Genomic DNA, 16,281 nt, shown 5'->3' with positions numbered 1-16,281 from the left:
GGACCCTCCCATCCCCTCCCGGTCACCGTCACCGAGCGCCTCGGGGATGCTGCTGCCAAGGGCCCCCCAACCCAGGGCACCCCAAAACACAGGGTGGGGCTGGTCCCCCAAATCCCGGGGGGCGACCCCCCAGTCCCCCCATCGCTCAGGGCAGAAGGGGACTCCCCACAAATTTTGGTGCTCGGAGCGCACCTGGCTCAGCGGGAAGGGGGGGCCATGGCCGGGATAAATCCAGGGGGGCCCCGGTGACCCCAGGCAGCAGGGCCCGAGCAGCCCCGGGAGAAGGCGGGGGGGTCTCGGGGGGCTGGACTAGGACCCCCCAACGCTTCCCCCTCCCAGCATCCCCCCCCCGCCTCCGCCCTCGCCGCGCCCAGCGCCGCTGCGGCAGCCGCAGGGCGGGGGGGGGGGGAGGGAAAATGGGGATGAAAACCGGGATGGATCCGGGGGGGCCCACCCCCCCCCCCCCCCTCAGGGGTGGGGATGGGGGGAGGGGTGGGGTCGGGTACCACCGAGGGATGAAGGCCTGGGAAAGGGGGGACGGGTGGGATGCAGCCCCCCCACACCTGCATGCAGGCAGCTGGGGGTGGGGTGCGGAAAAGGGGGGGTCATCCAGCCTCCCCCCACCCTCCCCAAATCCCCCCTCCCCCGAGGGATGCTGCGGCCGGGGGCTGCTGCCATCACCCACCTTCCTCCTCCTCCTCCTCCTCAGAGCATCCTGACAAAGGGCCGCCCCCCCCCGACACACCACGCGTGTCCCCGCACCTCCCCCCGCCCCGCCCTCCCCCCCGCACCCCCCCGGGAACTCAATCCCTGCAAATAAACAAGGGGGGACCCCCAAACCCAGCGCTGACGCTCCGACAATCCCTTCTTATCATGCAGTTGATTTGGTTTATATTAATAACCATTAATAAGCCCTTACCTGGGGGGGGGGGGAGGAGCAGCTAATTACTAATTACAATTTCATAAAGCAATTAATTACAACTCTGCCCCCCCAACCCCCGCACTTTAGGGGTGACAGACCCCCTGCCCCCCAATTCTGGGGTGCGGGTTTTATGGGGTGCAGGACTCCAGGACAGGAGCGTGACCCCGAAAATGGGGGCTGAAGCCTTGAACTTGGCCTTCGGGGGGGACCCCCGCGGGCCCCCCCGGATTTTTAGGGATGTCAGGAAAAACCTTAAAGAAAAGAGAAAAATTAAGACTTTTCTCATCTTTGGAATATTTTGGGGGGAAAAGGTGATTTGAAGCCCCCCTTGTTTATGTCAGTATTACCCAGATGCTCCCCCCCCCCCTAAGCCAGTGCCCGAGGCTGGGGGGGCAGGAGGGGGGGTCCCCATGGGCATGGGGGGGCACTGCCAGGCCCCCCCAGGGACACCCCGCCAGTGTCCCCCAGCTCCTGCTCAGTCTTGAGTTCCTGGGAAAAGGGGAATTTAAAAATATATTAAAATTGGGGGGTGGCCCCCCGATAATAACATCCACCCCCCCCCCCCAAATAATTCAATTTAATTATTAAATTAATTCCAACCTCAAAAACCTCAAGCAGGAAAATCTCCACCAGGCCCCCAAGCCCCCACATTATAGGGGGGTTCTGGGTCAGTTTTGGGGCTTACCCTCAATAACAATTCAATTTATTTTGGATTTTTAACTTAATTCCAACCTGAAAAACAAGAATAAAATCCCGCAAAGCCCACATTATGGGGGGGGTGTCAGGAAGATTGGGTCCCCAGAGGTGGGGGTCAGTTTTAAGGCCCCTCCTCAAATAATAATTCCATTTAATTTTTATTATTAAATTAATTCCAAGCTGAAAAGTATCAAGAAAAAAATCCCATGAGCCTCCCCAAACCCCAACATTATAGGGGAGTTTGGAAGTGGAGGGTCGGTTTTGGGGTCCCCAGATGCTGGAGGTCAGTTCTGGGATGTCGCCCCCAAATAATTACATTTATTGTTAATCTTAAACTGAATTCCAAACTGAAAAATTAGAAAAAATTAGAAGAAATCTGTCCCCGCTCCATATACCCCATCCCCAACCCGGCACTCCCCCTATCAGCCCCCCCACAAATTCCATATTATAAAGGGGGGGGGGGGGCTGGAGACCAGGCCTCAGTTCTGGGGTGCCCCACAAAAACTTAATAATTAAAACCAAATTGAATTATTAATTCCAAGGTGAAAACCAGCAACGAAGCTTCCATCAGCCGCCCCAAATCCCTCATTCTGGGGGGCCGGCTTTGGGGTACCCACCTGGCAGCCCCCCGCGTCCCGCAGCACCGCCCGCAGCAGGCGGATGTACTGGGCGGCCGCCCGCAGTGTGTCGGCCTTGCTGGGCCGGCGGTCCCGCGGCACCAGCGGCACCAGCGTCCGGAGCCGGGAGAACCCCGTGTTGAGATTCCGGATCTGCGGGACACGGGAACCCCCGGGGAGCCGGGCAGAGACCGAGGGGGGCCCCAAAGGGACCGCGGTTAGAGACCCCCAAAGGGACACAGAGAGGGGACCCCCTCAGGATCAAACTGGGATCTCTTAAAGTCAAACTGGGCCCACCCCCAGGATTCAACTGGGCTCACCAGGAATAAACCAGACCTCCCCAGAATCAAAATTGGGGGTCCCCCCCACCCCCGAATTAAACTGACCCCCCCGATTCAACTACCCCTGGGAGTTAAAGTAGGTCCCTCACAGAATCAGGCTGGGGTCTCCAGGATTAAATTCGGGCCTTCACAGGTTTAAACAGGGCTGACCAGAATTCAACCTAGAATTAAACTGTGACCCTTCCAGAATAAAACTGGGCTCCCCAAGATTAAACTAGGCCCCATCCCAGGATTAAAACTGGGACCCCAAAATTAAACTGGCCCCTTCCATGATTAATCTAGGCTCTCCTAGAGTTAAACTGGACTCACCAGGACTAAGCATGACTCTCCTAGAATTAAACTGAGACCTCAGAATTTAACTCTGCCCCTTCTAGAATGAAACTGGCTCCTCCTAGATCTAACTGGGTTTACCAGGATTAAATTGGAGCACCCTAGAATTAAATTTGGGTACTTGGGATTAAACCAACCTCTCCAGGATTAAATTTGGACCCCATAATTAAACCGTGTCCCTCAGGGTTAACCTGGGGTTTCTCCAGGATTAAACCAGACTTCACTCCATTAAACCAACTCCCTCTTCCCCGGGATCAAACTGAGCTCCTTGGAATTAAACTCAGCCCCCCTAAAATTTAACCAGAGCTCCCCAGGATCAAAACAGGCTCTCCTGAAATTTAAGTGGGCCCTCCCAGGATTAAAACAGGGCCCTTCCAGGATTAGAGCCACTCCTTCAGGGTCAAATTTGGCTCCTCACAATTAAACTCACCCCTCCTAAAATTTAACCAGAGCCCCCCAAGATTAAACCGACCAACACAGGATTAAACCAAGCACTCCTAAAATTTAACTGAGGCCCTCCAGGATGAAACCCACCCCCCAAATGCAAAGTCCCCCCACACCCCCCCTGTGCTGGCACTGCCGGCGTCCCCACCTAGAGCCGCCCTGGGTGCCACCACGATGTGACACAGCCCCCCGGGTGGGATTTGGGGCGGGGGTCAGCAGGTTTTGGGGTCACTCACCCTCTCCCTCTCCTTGGCGTTGGCCGCCTGCCGCCGCTCCAGCACCTCCGCCAGGTCCCCGGTGGGCTCGTAGGCCCCGTTGGGGCCGCGCCGCAGGCGGGCGATGGTGGCCGGGCAGGGCAGGGGCCCGAAGCGCTGCCTCAGGAGCCCCTCCAGCACCTCGGGGGGCGGCGTGGGCTGCAGGACCCCCGGGACCTCTGAGGGCTGTGGGATCCCCGGGGGCTCCGAGACCTCTGAGAGCTCCAGGGCTCCTGGGGGCTCCGAGAACCCTGAGGGCTCCAGGACCTCTGAGGGCTCTGAGACCCCTGAGGGCTCCAGGACCTCTGGCCACCCCCCAGCTCTGCTGGGCTCCCCCATCCCACAAAAGGAACGAAGCTGCACCCAGTGAGCTGACACTCAAAAGGGGGGGGAGGCGAAACTGATGGAAAAGGGCCTTAAATATCCAGGACCAAACGAGGCACAGGTGGGACTCGTCTGAGCCTGACAAGCGCTGGCTCTGCCTCAGTTTCCTCACCCACCATCCCAGCCTGGTATCCACAAAGAGCTGAGCCCAAAAAACGCCCCCCCAAAACCACGCTGAGGGACATTTGAGGGCATGGGCATGGGCATGGGATGGGCACCTGGATTCACTCCAGAGAGAAATGGGTTGGTTTGAGAGGCCTGGTGTGTTCCTAAAGACGTGGGAAGCACTTTTGGGTGGGGAAAACAGAAATGCGAGGTTTGATACCACGAGGCCTGGCTCGGTAGGTGGCAGTGTTAGTCCCTGACATGCTGCAAAACTCAGGGAGGCTGGGAAAAAATGGTAAAACCTCCCTTTTTCCTCCAAAAGGTCACTTTGGGTTATCCACCATGGAGGAAGCCTCATCCCAGTCTCACCACCGGGATGGATTTCCCCTCCCCTGTGGTGTTTTCATGGGGAAACGCCCTCCAAGGGGGCTTATCCTGGTTTTCCTGGGGGTTTTGGGGGCTCCAGGAGGGAGTGGGTGCTCTGTGGTGATGTGCAGGGTTGGGGCTGCCTCAGTTTCCCCAAACCTGGAAGCACCTTCGAGGGCTGGAGACCATCCCCCGCTGCTCCGGGATCCTGGAAATTCATTCTGCGTCCATAAGGAGAGTGAGGGTGCAGGGCAAATTGTAAAGAAACCCATAAATGACCCTAAAATGAGCCTCAGAGGCACCTGGAAGTTAATTGAGGTTTTTCTAAGAACTTAGAAAAACCCAATTTTCTTCTCTTTAATGCTCTGTAATGAGCTTCCCTATCCCACAGCAGGCTCTGGCTAATCCCATTATTCCTGCCCCGATCTGGGCATAATTCTGGCATCTGACAAATTAATCTGAGGGCAGGGAGGTGTAAAGTCACGCCAAAAAAGGGCCTGTGCCCAGCTGCTCACCTGTGCTCACCACACGTTGGACCCCCCAGCTGGGGTTTGTTCCTTCTTTGTGTTGGGAAGAGCTGGGAAATGCTCCAAGTTGAACAGAGGGGGATTAAATATTGAGGGGAAAAATGTGGGTGGGGGGTGGAGAAGGGGCTGGTGGAAATGGGGTTCCCCTGAAGGGAAATGAGCAGAGCCAGTGGAGAAGGAATTGGGGATTGGGATGATTTGGGGTCACAGTTACTGGGTGTGTCATGGTTATTTGGGGTCACAGTTATTGGGGGTCAGGGTGTTTAGGGGTCACAGTTATTAGTGACCTCATTTTAGGGGTCACAGTTATTAGGATTTGGGGTCAGTAGGGGACACAGTTATTAGAGGTCATGGTTAATAGGGTTTGGGGTTATTAGGGGTCACAGTTTTAGGGGTTACAATTATTAGCATTTGGGGTTATTAGGGATCATGGTTTTTGGGGGTCACAGTTATTAGGGCCCACATTTTTAAGGGGTCACTATTTTTTGGGGTCACTGTTATTAGGGATCTCATTTTTCAGGGGTTGTGTTTTTTAGGGTGACAGTTATGAGGGGGCAGGGTGATGAGGGGTCCCAGTTAGGGATGGGAGCTTGGAAAAGGCTGAACTCCTGTGAAACATCATCCCAACAACTCTGGGGCTGCTGTTTTGGGAATGCCCATTGGGAATGTTGTTTTCCAACCCCTCAGGCTCAGTTATCCCTCTCATTTTCCCTCTCTGAGCATGGACAGAGCAGCAACCAGGTCCCAACGCTCCATCCCAGGCTGCTCCCTAAATCCAGGTGTCTCCATCCCTTTGGGGTCACCCCATGCCACCCACCCCAGTGCCAGTGATCCATCAAGGATCTGACACTTGCCAACATCATGAGACTGGAAAAACGCCCCACGGGTTTCCAGTTACTGTGGCGGGGTGGCCTGGGAAGGGGGACGGTGCCAGGGCTAATCCGGGGCCGGGGCAGCTGCTGGCATGGGATTAAACCCAGTCCTTCCTGGCATGGTCCCAAATGTCTTGAAAGTGTCTGGTCCCTGCCAGAGCTGCCGGCCTCGTGCTGGCTGCGTGCTGCCCAGATCCTGGCCATGGGTGGGGAGAGTGGGAATAAAATGTTCCAAGGGGTTTTATGGAGCTGTGGCAACACCTCCGGCCACTTCCACCTCTGCATCCTCCTCCCTGTCGTGCTGCCAAACACATCCCAGGACACCTGTTCTATGGGATGCATCCTGGGATTTCTGGCATCATTCATAACTTGCTCCCTGAGCTCTCCAGGAGTCGAGCCTGGGTTGGCACCAGGATCCCCATCCCACTTCCAGCGGGTTCTGGGTGCCCGGGGATGAGCTCACAGCTGCCAGTGCAGGGAAATGCGGGAGTGCAGGTATTCATATGGACAGGGAGGCTTCTGGAAAACTTCGTGCTGTCATTAAAGTCATGAAATCCTCTCTCCTGCTGCTATCGGTGCTGCTGGTGACATCAGGACCGCATCTCCCAGGTGCCTTCCTTATCTTTGCCAAGTATCCCGGTGCTCCCATGAGGGACACAGAGATCTCTCCTGGCTCAGTTTTCCCGGCTCACCCAAAAGTCTGAGGGGATATTTGTGAGGGACTTCCAGAGGCTGCGTTTGCCTCTCAATCCAGCCCTGGGGTCGATGCTGTGGGATTTGTGGCCGGGTAGGTTCCCACTGCAACGTTCGTGGGTCCGGGGGACATCCCAGGGACATCCTAGGGAGCATCGCCATCCTGCTGCATCCCAGGCACTCGCTCCCCCAACCCCTCCTTATGCAGGGATTATTTATCCCCCTTTTGTAATGAAGAGCAGGGGGTGGGGCGCTGGAGGGTGGGGATTGTCCCGGCCACCCACCGAGATTCCCGGGAGTCCCACGCCGGGAAGGGGCAGGTCTCACCCCCGCCATGGCTGGATTATCCATGAGGCGGGAGAGACAATAAAGGGATTTATTGGCACAGTGAGGATTCCGGCAGGGACAGCCGGGCTGTGGGGCTCGGCACCGCTTGGATCCCGTCAACCCCACCCGTTATTCCAGGGGGATATTAAACAACCCTGGCTTGGTTAAATCCAAATAATGACTAAAATCCTACTGGCACTGGTGGGAGGGAGTAAATCCGGCACAAGCAGCGATGCCCCAGCGCTCATCTCCCACCACCCAGCTCTCGCGGTTCACTGATTCCCTCATTCCTGGAGATTCCCGGGAAGCGGATGGCGCAGCCGGAGGGCCGGTGCCGGTTCTGCCGTGCCGGCCGCGGTCGGAGCGGGATGAACAAAGGCGGCTCTGTCCGTCCCGGGTGAAGGAGCCTTTGTGCGAGCTGTGGGCGGCGGAGGGAGGATCCCAGCCTGGAGCAGTCGGAGTTTTCCCCGTCCGAGCGCAGAGGAATTTTTGGAGATAAAAGAAGTTTCCATTGGATGAAGGCGCTGTCAAACCCCCATCATGAGGCAGGTGGATGCGGGCACAGCTCGGGGTGGGGGTCTGGCTGTCCCAGGGTCCGGATGAGTCCTGGGCTGTCACCGACAGCCATGTGCCCTGAGAATGGGATGGGATGAGGATGGGTAGGGACAGGGACAGGGACTGGGACTGGGACTGGGACTGGGACTGGGGCTGGGGCTGGGACAGGAAAGGGATTGGGGATGAGATGGGAGAGGAACCAGGACGGTGTAAGGGATGGGGCAGGGATGGGGATGGGGATAGGACAAGGGTGAGATAGGGACAGGGATCAGGACAGAGATGGTGACAGGGATGGAGATGAGAATGAGGGTGGGGATAGGGATGAGGACAGGGACAGGGATGAGGATGGGGATGGAGATGGCACAGGACCAGAATGCAGACATGGATGGTGTCAGGGATAGAGATGGGAATGGGGACAGAATGGGGATGAAATGGCAACAGGAACCAAGACAGGGATGGGGTCAGGGATGAGTAAGGGAACGGGATAGGGACTAGGATTGAGATGAGGATAGTGACAGTGATGGAGAAGGGTTTGGGAATGAGATAGTGACCAGGATGGGGACAAGGATGGTGTCAGGGATAGGGACGAGGATGGGATGGGATGGGGACAAGGATCAGGATGGGGTTGAAGTGGGAACGGGAATCAAGACAGAGATGGTGGCAGGGATGGGGATGGGAGCAGGTTTGAGATGGGGATGGGGATGAAGATGGAGATGGGACAGGGCAGGGATGAGGATGGGAATGGGATTGGGACAGGGGTTGGGGCAGGGATGGGATGGGGACAGGGATGGGTATGGGAATAGGATTTGGACAGGAATCAGGATGGTGATAGGGGCAGGGATGAGGACAGGGATGGGACCAGGGCTGGAGCTCAGCTCCGCCCTGCTCCCCCAGCTCACACAGCACCTGACCAAGGGTTGGGGCTGAGCTCAGCACCTGGACTAAGATTTAGGTCTGGTCTTAACCTTTAGCCCATACAGGTGGTGCCTAAGCCCAGCCTGGAGCCTGCTGCTCCCAAATCCGAGCTTTACCCCTTCTCTCAAGCCTGTCCCTCTCTGTGATGGGAAAACCTGGGGCTGCAGCTCCATCCTCCTCCTCCCCGACAGCAATTCCTGCCTTTCCCATCCCAGATAACCCTCCAGCACTGACTGCTGGAGCTGCTGGGCCCTCCGAGCTGGATAATCTCTGTTAGAATTAATAAATGATTCAACCTTAACCCTCTTTGCCTGGCAGCTCTTCTCAGCAGCAGGGAGAGGGGCCCTGCGTGCCCACTGTCACATAGGGATGGACCCACGGAGCCACAGGGTGGGGGAGGAGCCAGGCAGCTCTTTTCCCCCTCTTTTATCCCCCATCCGGGTTTTTGGAATTCTCCAGGACTCTCAAAGCTCCTCACAAGCACAGGAGCCGCCGCTGCTGCCATGGCAGATGCCGCAGATCCCAATTAAGCCCCTTGCCGGGTCAGATCCATGTGGGAGGCCACGTGTCCCTGTCCCACGTGTGCCCTCACACGCAACTCACATTTGCACACGCATGATGGGTCTCCAGCAGGCTTGGGGCCGCACGGACTCGTTCTGCCTCAGGGCTCCCAGCCCCTCCAAACACATCCATCCTTCCTCAGCAGGGGATTTTTCCATTTTATTTTCCCTCTCTGCGAAATAGGAGAGAGGATTCCTCAGTAAAACTCTCTGCACTGAAATTTGGGCTGGGGGCAAGCGAGGTCACCCCCACAGGGACAGAGCAATGCGGGGCTGATCCATGATCTGGCTGCTCCTTATTGCCGTGCCAAGGGGTGCGGAACGGGGTGCACCTCTGTGGGGGTGTCAGCGTGGGGCAGGAGGAGCCCTGACCCTCCACAGAGCATCTCATCCCAGACAGCTCTGTCATTCTCATCCCAAGGCTCCGGGATTACACCACTGCTGCTAAAATCCCGTCTTCATCCGCGCGGTGCCCAGCCAATGACCTCGGCGCTGGCACGCAGGGCCTTCCTCCGCAGGGATCAGAGATGATAAAGCCCTCCCAGCCCCAGCTTGGTGTGCCGAGGTCTCAGTCTCAGCAAACCATGGTGGATGCTCCAAGGATGATGTCCATGCACACAGAGAACGGGATGGACAGTGAAAGCTTCGCCCAGGTGAGGGGATTTTCGCCCTGGAATTCAGGATTGTGGGGGAGTTTGTGCTCCTTGTACTTGGATGAGGATCTGCGATGGATGCGGCACAAAGGGGTGAAAGGGGAGCAACTGTGGGTGTCAAGGGATCACGGGATGGGTGCTGGGGAATAAGTGATGGCAGGGTGGAGGGGAGTTGTGTCTCAAATCTCTGGCCTTGACCAGGTGGGGTGATGTCAGAGCAAGGTGGGATGAAATATTTGGGGCGATTTTCTGCCTGTCAGAGTGAATTGGTGGAAATACATGTGGCTGGGGACTTTGAGCCATGATCATTCTGTCAGGGAGCGAGGGAGATGCTGCCTGTGGTGAGTGAGGATCCCAGGAGAGACCAGCTCTGCTCCTGTGTCCCAGAGAGAGCTCCGGGCTGGACTTAGGAATCATTCTAGACTTGGGGGACCTGGGGGGTTTCAATCCTTCTCTGCCCACCAGCAGTGCCATGGCTTTTGGCTGGGATTTTGGAGGGGCAGGAGGTGGGTTCCCAGCCCCTCTCTCCCTTGCCAGCTCATCCCTGTGCCTCACCCAGACCCTGAGGATGGGCTGGCAGGCACAGCCATCTGCACGTGGCTTTGCCACGCTGGTGTGGACACTGGTCCCTGCCAGGACACCACGGGACTGAAGGGTGGGATTCTGTCACAGCTGTGCACCCACGTCTTCCTCGAATCCAAGTTTTGGGCGATTTCCTCCGATCGGGTGGGAAGGATTTCATGGGGTCGGTGCAAGCTGGGTGTGGCTGTGGCATGGGACCATCAGGGTGGTTATCCCACTCCCAGATGAGACCCCTGGGATCTGGCTTGCTCACACCCACAGCGCTGGGAGAAAGGATGAGGGTCCCATGGCAGAGGCAAGGGAAAACCCCCTGGCACTGAGCATTCCCTGCCCAGTCCTGCTCGTGTCCCTGCTCCAGTTTGGTGGCATCAGGGATGTGGTGTGTCCCATGCCATGGGACGTGGCGGTGCCCACGGAAAGTGCCCCAGGAGAAACCTCCCCTTTCCGCTGTGATTGGGAAAGTGCCACATGCGGGAGTTGCTCATCCCAGGGCAGAGTGACTCAGGGTCCTGTGTCCTGACCAGGACTTTTGACCTCGGACCTGTGCCAGGTTTTGTGGCACCTGGCACAGCCTCTCTGGGATGTAGGACGGTCCTCAGCTCTCCCTGCATTTGGCCATGCTGGCTTTTGGGGACACCTTCCTTCCTGCCACAGCTCCTGCCAGCTCCAGCATCCAGGCTTTGGGTACTGGACTGGGACTTTTGGGACCTTCCTGGGATGTTGGGGACCTTCCTGGGATGTTGGGGACAGTGTAGCTCCTGGGAATGGAAGGGGCCAGATATCTCCTCTCCCTGTGGTGTCACGGGGCTGATCCCGTGGAGCAACCAATGGATCAGGAGATGTTTGATGGATCTGGCAGGCTCCTCTACAGCTGGATGAGCTGGCACTGCCCTGAGGGAGGTCTGGGCAGGCCAATGTCATCTTCATGGTGCGGTGATTCGGGAGGTGGCAATAGGACATGCAGGGCAGGAGCTGGGAGTGGAGGGGGAAAACGGGATGTACCGGTGTGGAGTGTCCCACTACAGATTCCCCCTGGGCAGAGGGGGCTGCTTGGGGATGGAGATGATCCCTAGGTTGAGGGTCACCATCACCAGTGGAGAGTGGCCACCACGGAGGGACGGTGGCCACAAGCAAGGAACAGTGACCATCACTGGAAGCGGATGGCTGTCACCGATAGAAAGTGACCATCACTAATGAAGGGTGGCCAGCACCACTCCAGGATGGCTGTCACCAGTCAAGGATGGCCATCTCCAGTAGAAGGTGGCCCAGTCCCCTCCTGGCACAGGTCTAGTGACCCCCATGCCCACCCACTCACACCCGTGTCTGGGTGCCGCTAGCCAGCCAAACCCCCTTTGGATCCCTCCTGTCCTGACTGGTGGCCTTGGTGGCTTTGAGGGTCACGCAGGGTTGGGGGAGCGAGGGAAGAGCTGGAGCAGTGTGTCAGTGACACGTGAGGACGCTAAAATTAGGCGGCTCCAGCTAATCTAATTTAATCTCCCCTTTTCCGTCCGTTCTGTGGAGATTAGCCCGGCGAGCGGGGTGGGAAGCCAGGCTGTGGGAGCTGGGGCAGCCCAGCCCAGGGACACCCAGCCCGACCCCCGGGGAATCCCTCCGCCTGTTTTGGGGAGGGGTGGCTGTGGGAGGTGATGTTGGGGTGCAGCTGGGGTTTGGGATGGGCTGGAAATGGCTCCGGCATTATGAGATCTGCAGAGGAGCAGCAGTGGGATGGACGGACAGATGGATGGACGGATTCCCACCACCCCCAGCGCAGGCAGGGCACAGTCCTCCCCTCCCTCGCCCTTCATGGAGCAGTTTGGAATGGGCGAGCCCCCTCCCTCACCGCAGAGCCAGGGAAAGGCTGTTTCACCCAGCTCAGCCCAAGGTCACGCGCTCATCCTGCGGCTGCTGAAGAAAGAAAAGTTCTCCGACCGGTTTTCTATTCCCGGCCCCGTGCGAGGGCTGGGTCCAGCCAAGTCCAAGGTTTCCGGTGCTTTGGGTGACAGGGCAAAGTCAATAACTGGTCACCGGTGTCATCCTGGTGCCGATGGGTTCGTGTGTGTCCGTGTCCTTGTCCAATGAAACCTCGTTGGAAACTATGTGGAGCAGCGCTGGAGTGATGAATCACGGGGCAGGTGATCCCAGATGAGTTCATGCCTCTCCTGGAGCAGCTCCAGCTCCGGGATCATCCCAGCTGCTCCGTGCTTGGATGGTCTGGTTCCCAATTCCTCTATCCCCACCCGTGCCTCAGTTTCCCTGGCATAAAAATGGGACATGGCCCTCAGTGGGTTCCAAACGGTCTCCTGGGAGTCCCCAGGAGCAGCAGTGCTCCAGGGGGGCTTTGCTCTGTGCTGTGGGTCAGGCTGGTCCCAGGGTTCCAGGATGCTCCGTCCCTGCTCCGGCCGCTGGGCATGGCTCTTCCTCACGCTCCGACGTTGTTATTACTGCATCACCCATCCTTAAGGAATCACATTAGAGAAATTAGAGCTGGTTGTAGCTCCAGTCCCTGCAATCAGCCGCTTCCTTTTCCTAAGGAACGCGGCATTAAATGCCGATAGATTATTACAAGCCCATGTAGTGTTTGGAAGCAGCTGGGATGCCTTGAAAAGATTTCCATTGGGAGCTTTATTCCATGAAAGGAATTCCAAAATCAACTGAAAAACCTCAAATTAAAAAAATTACTTTATTTAGAGGAACTGGTTGAGCAGAGCCCAGCTCCTCCTGTCTTTTCCCGACTAGGGTGTTATCTGGCAAATCAGTGGAGTCTTGGGGAATATTTTCCCTGAATAAACTGATTTTTTGGGACAGAAGGATGAGACAGGTCCCTCATTTTGCGCAGACAGTCGCTTCCTTCATCCAGCCAGGCTGGCGGCAGATGGGGAAGGCAGACAGATGTGTCCAGCTATTTTTAGGCTCAAATGCTGCTTTAATTTCAACTTAACCATGGAGAATTTGGCTTTTTAGGGTAAAAAAAAAAAAAAAAGCTGGATCAGAGGGTGAATTGAAATGCAGGGGCAGTGACAGAGATTAATGGAATATCCTGAGTTGGAAGAGATCCACAAGGATCATTGAGTCCAAATCCTAAAATGCATCAGGTCATGATCTGGGGATTTAACTGGAATGCCTGACAGATTCATGGTGGGTCCAGCGGGACTGGATCCTCCAGGAAAAGGTGTCTGGTAGCAGGATTGGCTCGGTTCTGGCTTTGGTTGCTTCTCCCCCTCTTTCCTTTGAAACGGAGTTACAATTCCTTGAGCAAAAACACCAAAATGATGTAAATGGCCGCGTAGAAAGGACTCTTGAGAGGCTGAAGGCAAGAAGAGCCGGAGCCGCTCCGAACTGGTTGGGAAAGCGGCGGGAGCGGGCAGACGGGTTGGGTAACTCCTGCCCCAGGGCTGCTGGGACCGGCTCTGCTGGGAGCGGGGAGCGGGAGCCGCTCCGGAGGGCCAGGACGTGCCGCGGCCCTCGTAGGGCTCTGGGCCACCAACGCCCGGCTGTGGCCTTCGGACTCGGGGATGGAGCCGGGATGGAGCTGGGATGGAGGCGAGGCGGAAGGCGGGGTGGTGGGAGGCAGATCCCAGCCCCGGTGATGCTTCCAAACGATGCTTCCCAAGGTTTTCGGGGCGCAGCGGGCACCCCCCGCCGTCCGTGGCTGCGCACGGGGAGCGGGACACGCGGGCGTCGGAGCGAGCGCCACGGGCCGCGGGGTGATGGATGCGACCTGACGGGTGCACAGGGCCGCGCACGTTCACACGCATGTGACAGCACCGGGCACACCGGGGCGGGAGCGGCGGCTGCGGGCACGGGCACGGGCTGCGGGCACGGACACGGGCTGCGGCACACGCGTGATGCACCCCCAGAGCACCCCAAATACAACCCCCCAGTAGACCCCCACTGGTCACCCTCACTGCACCCCAATGGACCTCCAATGGACCCCCCCCCCAGTGCACCCCCAACCTCCAGTATCCCCCCCATGCACCTCCAATGGCACCCCCAGGGCACCCGCAGCCCCCCAGTGCACCCGCCGTGCACCTCCCCAATGCATGACCCCCGCACAGGCCCAATACAGCCTAATTCACCCTCCGGTCCAACCCCAACCCCCCAAAAGCACCCCCGGTGCAACCCCCCACGCACCCCCAGCCCCTTCAGTGCATCCCCAGTTCACCACTCCAGTTCACCCTCGCTGCACCCCCAGCCCTCCTCAGTGCACCCCCAATACACCCGCCCAGCACCCCGCAATTCACCCCTGCTCGGTGCACTCACGGCCCCCCGGTGCACCCCCGATAGACCCTCCCAGTAACCCCCACTGCATGCCCAGAACCCCTGGTATAACCCAGCCCCCCACTGTTCCCAGTGCACCCCCCAACTGCACCCTCAGTGCCCCCCCCAGTGCAACCCCCAGCCCTCCCAGTACCCCCCCAATCCTTCCAGTGCACCCCCAATACACCCTCCCAGAGCACCCCCGGCCCCCCGTGCCCGCCCCAATGCACCCCCAGGGCTCCCCCAGTGCCCCCCAATTCACCCCTCCACTGCACCCCCAGCCCCCCAAGGCACGCCCAGTGCCCTCCCAGTGCATTTTCAGCCCTTCCCAGTGCATTCCCAGTGCATTCCCAGCCCCCTCAGTACCCACCCCAATTCACCTCTCCAGTGCACCCCCAACGCCCGCAATAACCCCTCAAGTGCCCTCCCCACTGCCCTCAGTGCACCCCCAGTTTCCCTCCCAAATCAACCCCAGTGTCCACCCCACTGCCCCTCCAGTGCACCCCCAGTGTCCCCCCAGTGTCCTCCCAAATCAACCCCCGTGTGCCCCCCACTGCCCCCCCATTGCCCCCCACTGCCCCCCCGTTCCCCCCCGCGGGCGGCCCCGCCCCTCCCGCGCGCGCCGCGCACACACCCTCGCGGCTCAGCCAATGGGGAGCGGCGGCGCGGCCACGTCACCGCGGCCGGGGGAACCTCCTCAATGAGCCCGATTGGCGCGGGGAGCGCGCGGCGCTGCCGGGGCCGCTCCGCTCCGCTCCGCACCGACCCGAGCGCTCCGCTCCGCACCCGCCATGATCGCATCGCACCTCCTCGCTTACTTCTTCACCGAGCTCAACCATGACCAGGCGCAGAAGGTGAGGGGGGCGCGGGGCAGAGGGGCCGCGGGGGTGAAAGTGGGGAGGGGGAGGGAAGAAAATGGAGAGGGAGGGGGAAAGGTGGAAAGGGAAAAGTGAGGAGGAAAAGGGAAAGAAAAAGGCGAAGGGGGGGAAAAAAGATAGGGAGGAAGGAGGGAAAAGGGGAGAAGAAAAAGAGAAAAAAGGGAGGGGAAAAAAAAGGATGGTTAAAAGTAAAAACAAAAAAAAGCAAAACGGAAGGAAAAGGAGAAGGGGAGAGTGAGGAGGGAAAAGAGAAAAAGAAAAAGAAAAGGGATGGAAAGGGAAAAGGGAAATAAGGGAGGGAAAGGAAGAAGAATGAAGGAAAAAAAGAGAGGGGAAAAAAAGTTGAAAAAAGAGGATGTAAAAGGAAGGAGGAAAAAAGCAGAAAAGGCAACAAGGAGAGGAAAGCAGTAAAAAGAGCAAAAAGGAGGGGAGAAAGTGGGGAAAAAAAGCAAATGGGAAAAAAGAAGAAAAAGGGGAAAAAAAGAAAAAAAAAACTTTCTAAAAGGGAGCAGGAGGTGGAATAAGCCGGGGGCGGAGGGGAACGGGGGCGCAGCGGGCCGGGCCGGCGGGCGGAGGCCGGGGCCGCGTGCGGTACGTGCCGCGGCTGCGGGACCCCGCGTGGCCGGGCGGGCGGAGGGGGAGGAGGAGGAGGAGGAGGAGAAGGAGGAGGAGGAGGAAGGGGGAATCTCCGTGCCTCTCCCCCGCCGGAGCCGGGACCCCGCGGCCGCCCCGCGCAGCACGTGTCGCCGCTACCCGCCGGCGCGGAGCATCCGCGGGCGCGGAGCATCCCCGGGAGCCGCTTCCTCCGCTCCCCCCCGCTCCCAGAGCACGGAGCCGAAGTCCCCGCGGGGAGCGGGGTCAGCCCGGGGCGCGGGCCAGGAGGTGCCGCTTGCAGCTCGGGTCCTGTTCCCCACGCTGTGCCCCCCCACCCCAAACCGCGCGTGTTCCCCCCATCCCTGCGCTGACAGCGATGGAAAACACTTTCCTGTCTTCCGTTCCCTTC

At 58.4% G+C, this 16,281-nt stretch overlaps 2 protein-coding genes across 3 annotated transcripts in view; one reads left to right on the top strand and one right to left on the bottom strand.

Moving 5' to 3' along the window:
* Nucleotides 1–1,555: 1,555 nt before the first annotated feature.
* LOC121665416 (factor in the germline alpha-like) lies at nucleotides 1,556–8,161 on the bottom strand. The gene is made up of 2 exons (XM_042029553.1): nucleotides 3,587–8,161; nucleotides 1,556–2,388 (listed from the first exon to the last, which is right to left on the bottom strand). Exons 1-2 carry the CDS (start codon nucleotides 3,941–3,943, stop codon nucleotides 2,131–2,133), a joined length of 615 nt encoding a protein of 204 aa, XP_041885487.1. The 5' UTR covers nucleotides 3,944–8,161; the 3' UTR covers nucleotides 1,556–2,130.
* Nucleotides 8,162–9,024: 863 nt separating this feature from the next.
* LOC121665393 (hexokinase-2) overlaps nucleotides 9,025–16,281 on the top strand; it is a 34,828-nt gene continuing 27,571 nt past the window's right edge. The window contains exon 1 of one of the 2 annotated variants that reach the window (XM_042029498.1): nucleotides 9,025–9,561. In XM_042029498.1, the coding sequence (XP_041885432.1) occupies nucleotides 9,436–9,561 (126 nt within the window). In that variant the 5' untranslated portion in view covers nucleotides 9,025–9,435. Of the gene's footprint in view, nucleotides 9,562–15,115; nucleotides 15,255–16,281 lie in introns of those variants that run through there. The other variant, XM_042029499.1, reaches the window with a different exon arrangement.

Source organism: Corvus kubaryi, unplaced genomic scaffold (assembly GCF_017639235.1).
Source record: "Corvus kubaryi isolate FWS band 111438036 unplaced genomic scaffold, C.kubaryi_AGA036_p1.0 37326, whole genome shotgun sequence".
NCBI classification, from domain to species: Eukaryota; Metazoa; Chordata; class Aves; order Passeriformes; family Corvidae; genus Corvus; species Corvus kubaryi.
The sequence above is the reverse complement of the archived record's forward strand: the minus strand, read 5'-3'. Positions and strand labels throughout refer to the sequence as shown.

What these genes read in the sequence shown, in the direction of transcription:
- LOC121665416 (XM_042029553.1), bottom strand. Translation starts at nt 3,943, where the DNA reads ATGGGGGAGCCCAGCAGAGCTGGGGGGTGGCCAGAGGTCCTGGAGCCC. An exon ending in ACGCCAAGGAGAGGGAGAGG is followed by an intron (nt 2,389 to 3,586) that starts GTGAGTGACCCC and finishes CGTGTCCCGCAG; the next exon opens with ATCCGGAATCTCAACACGGG.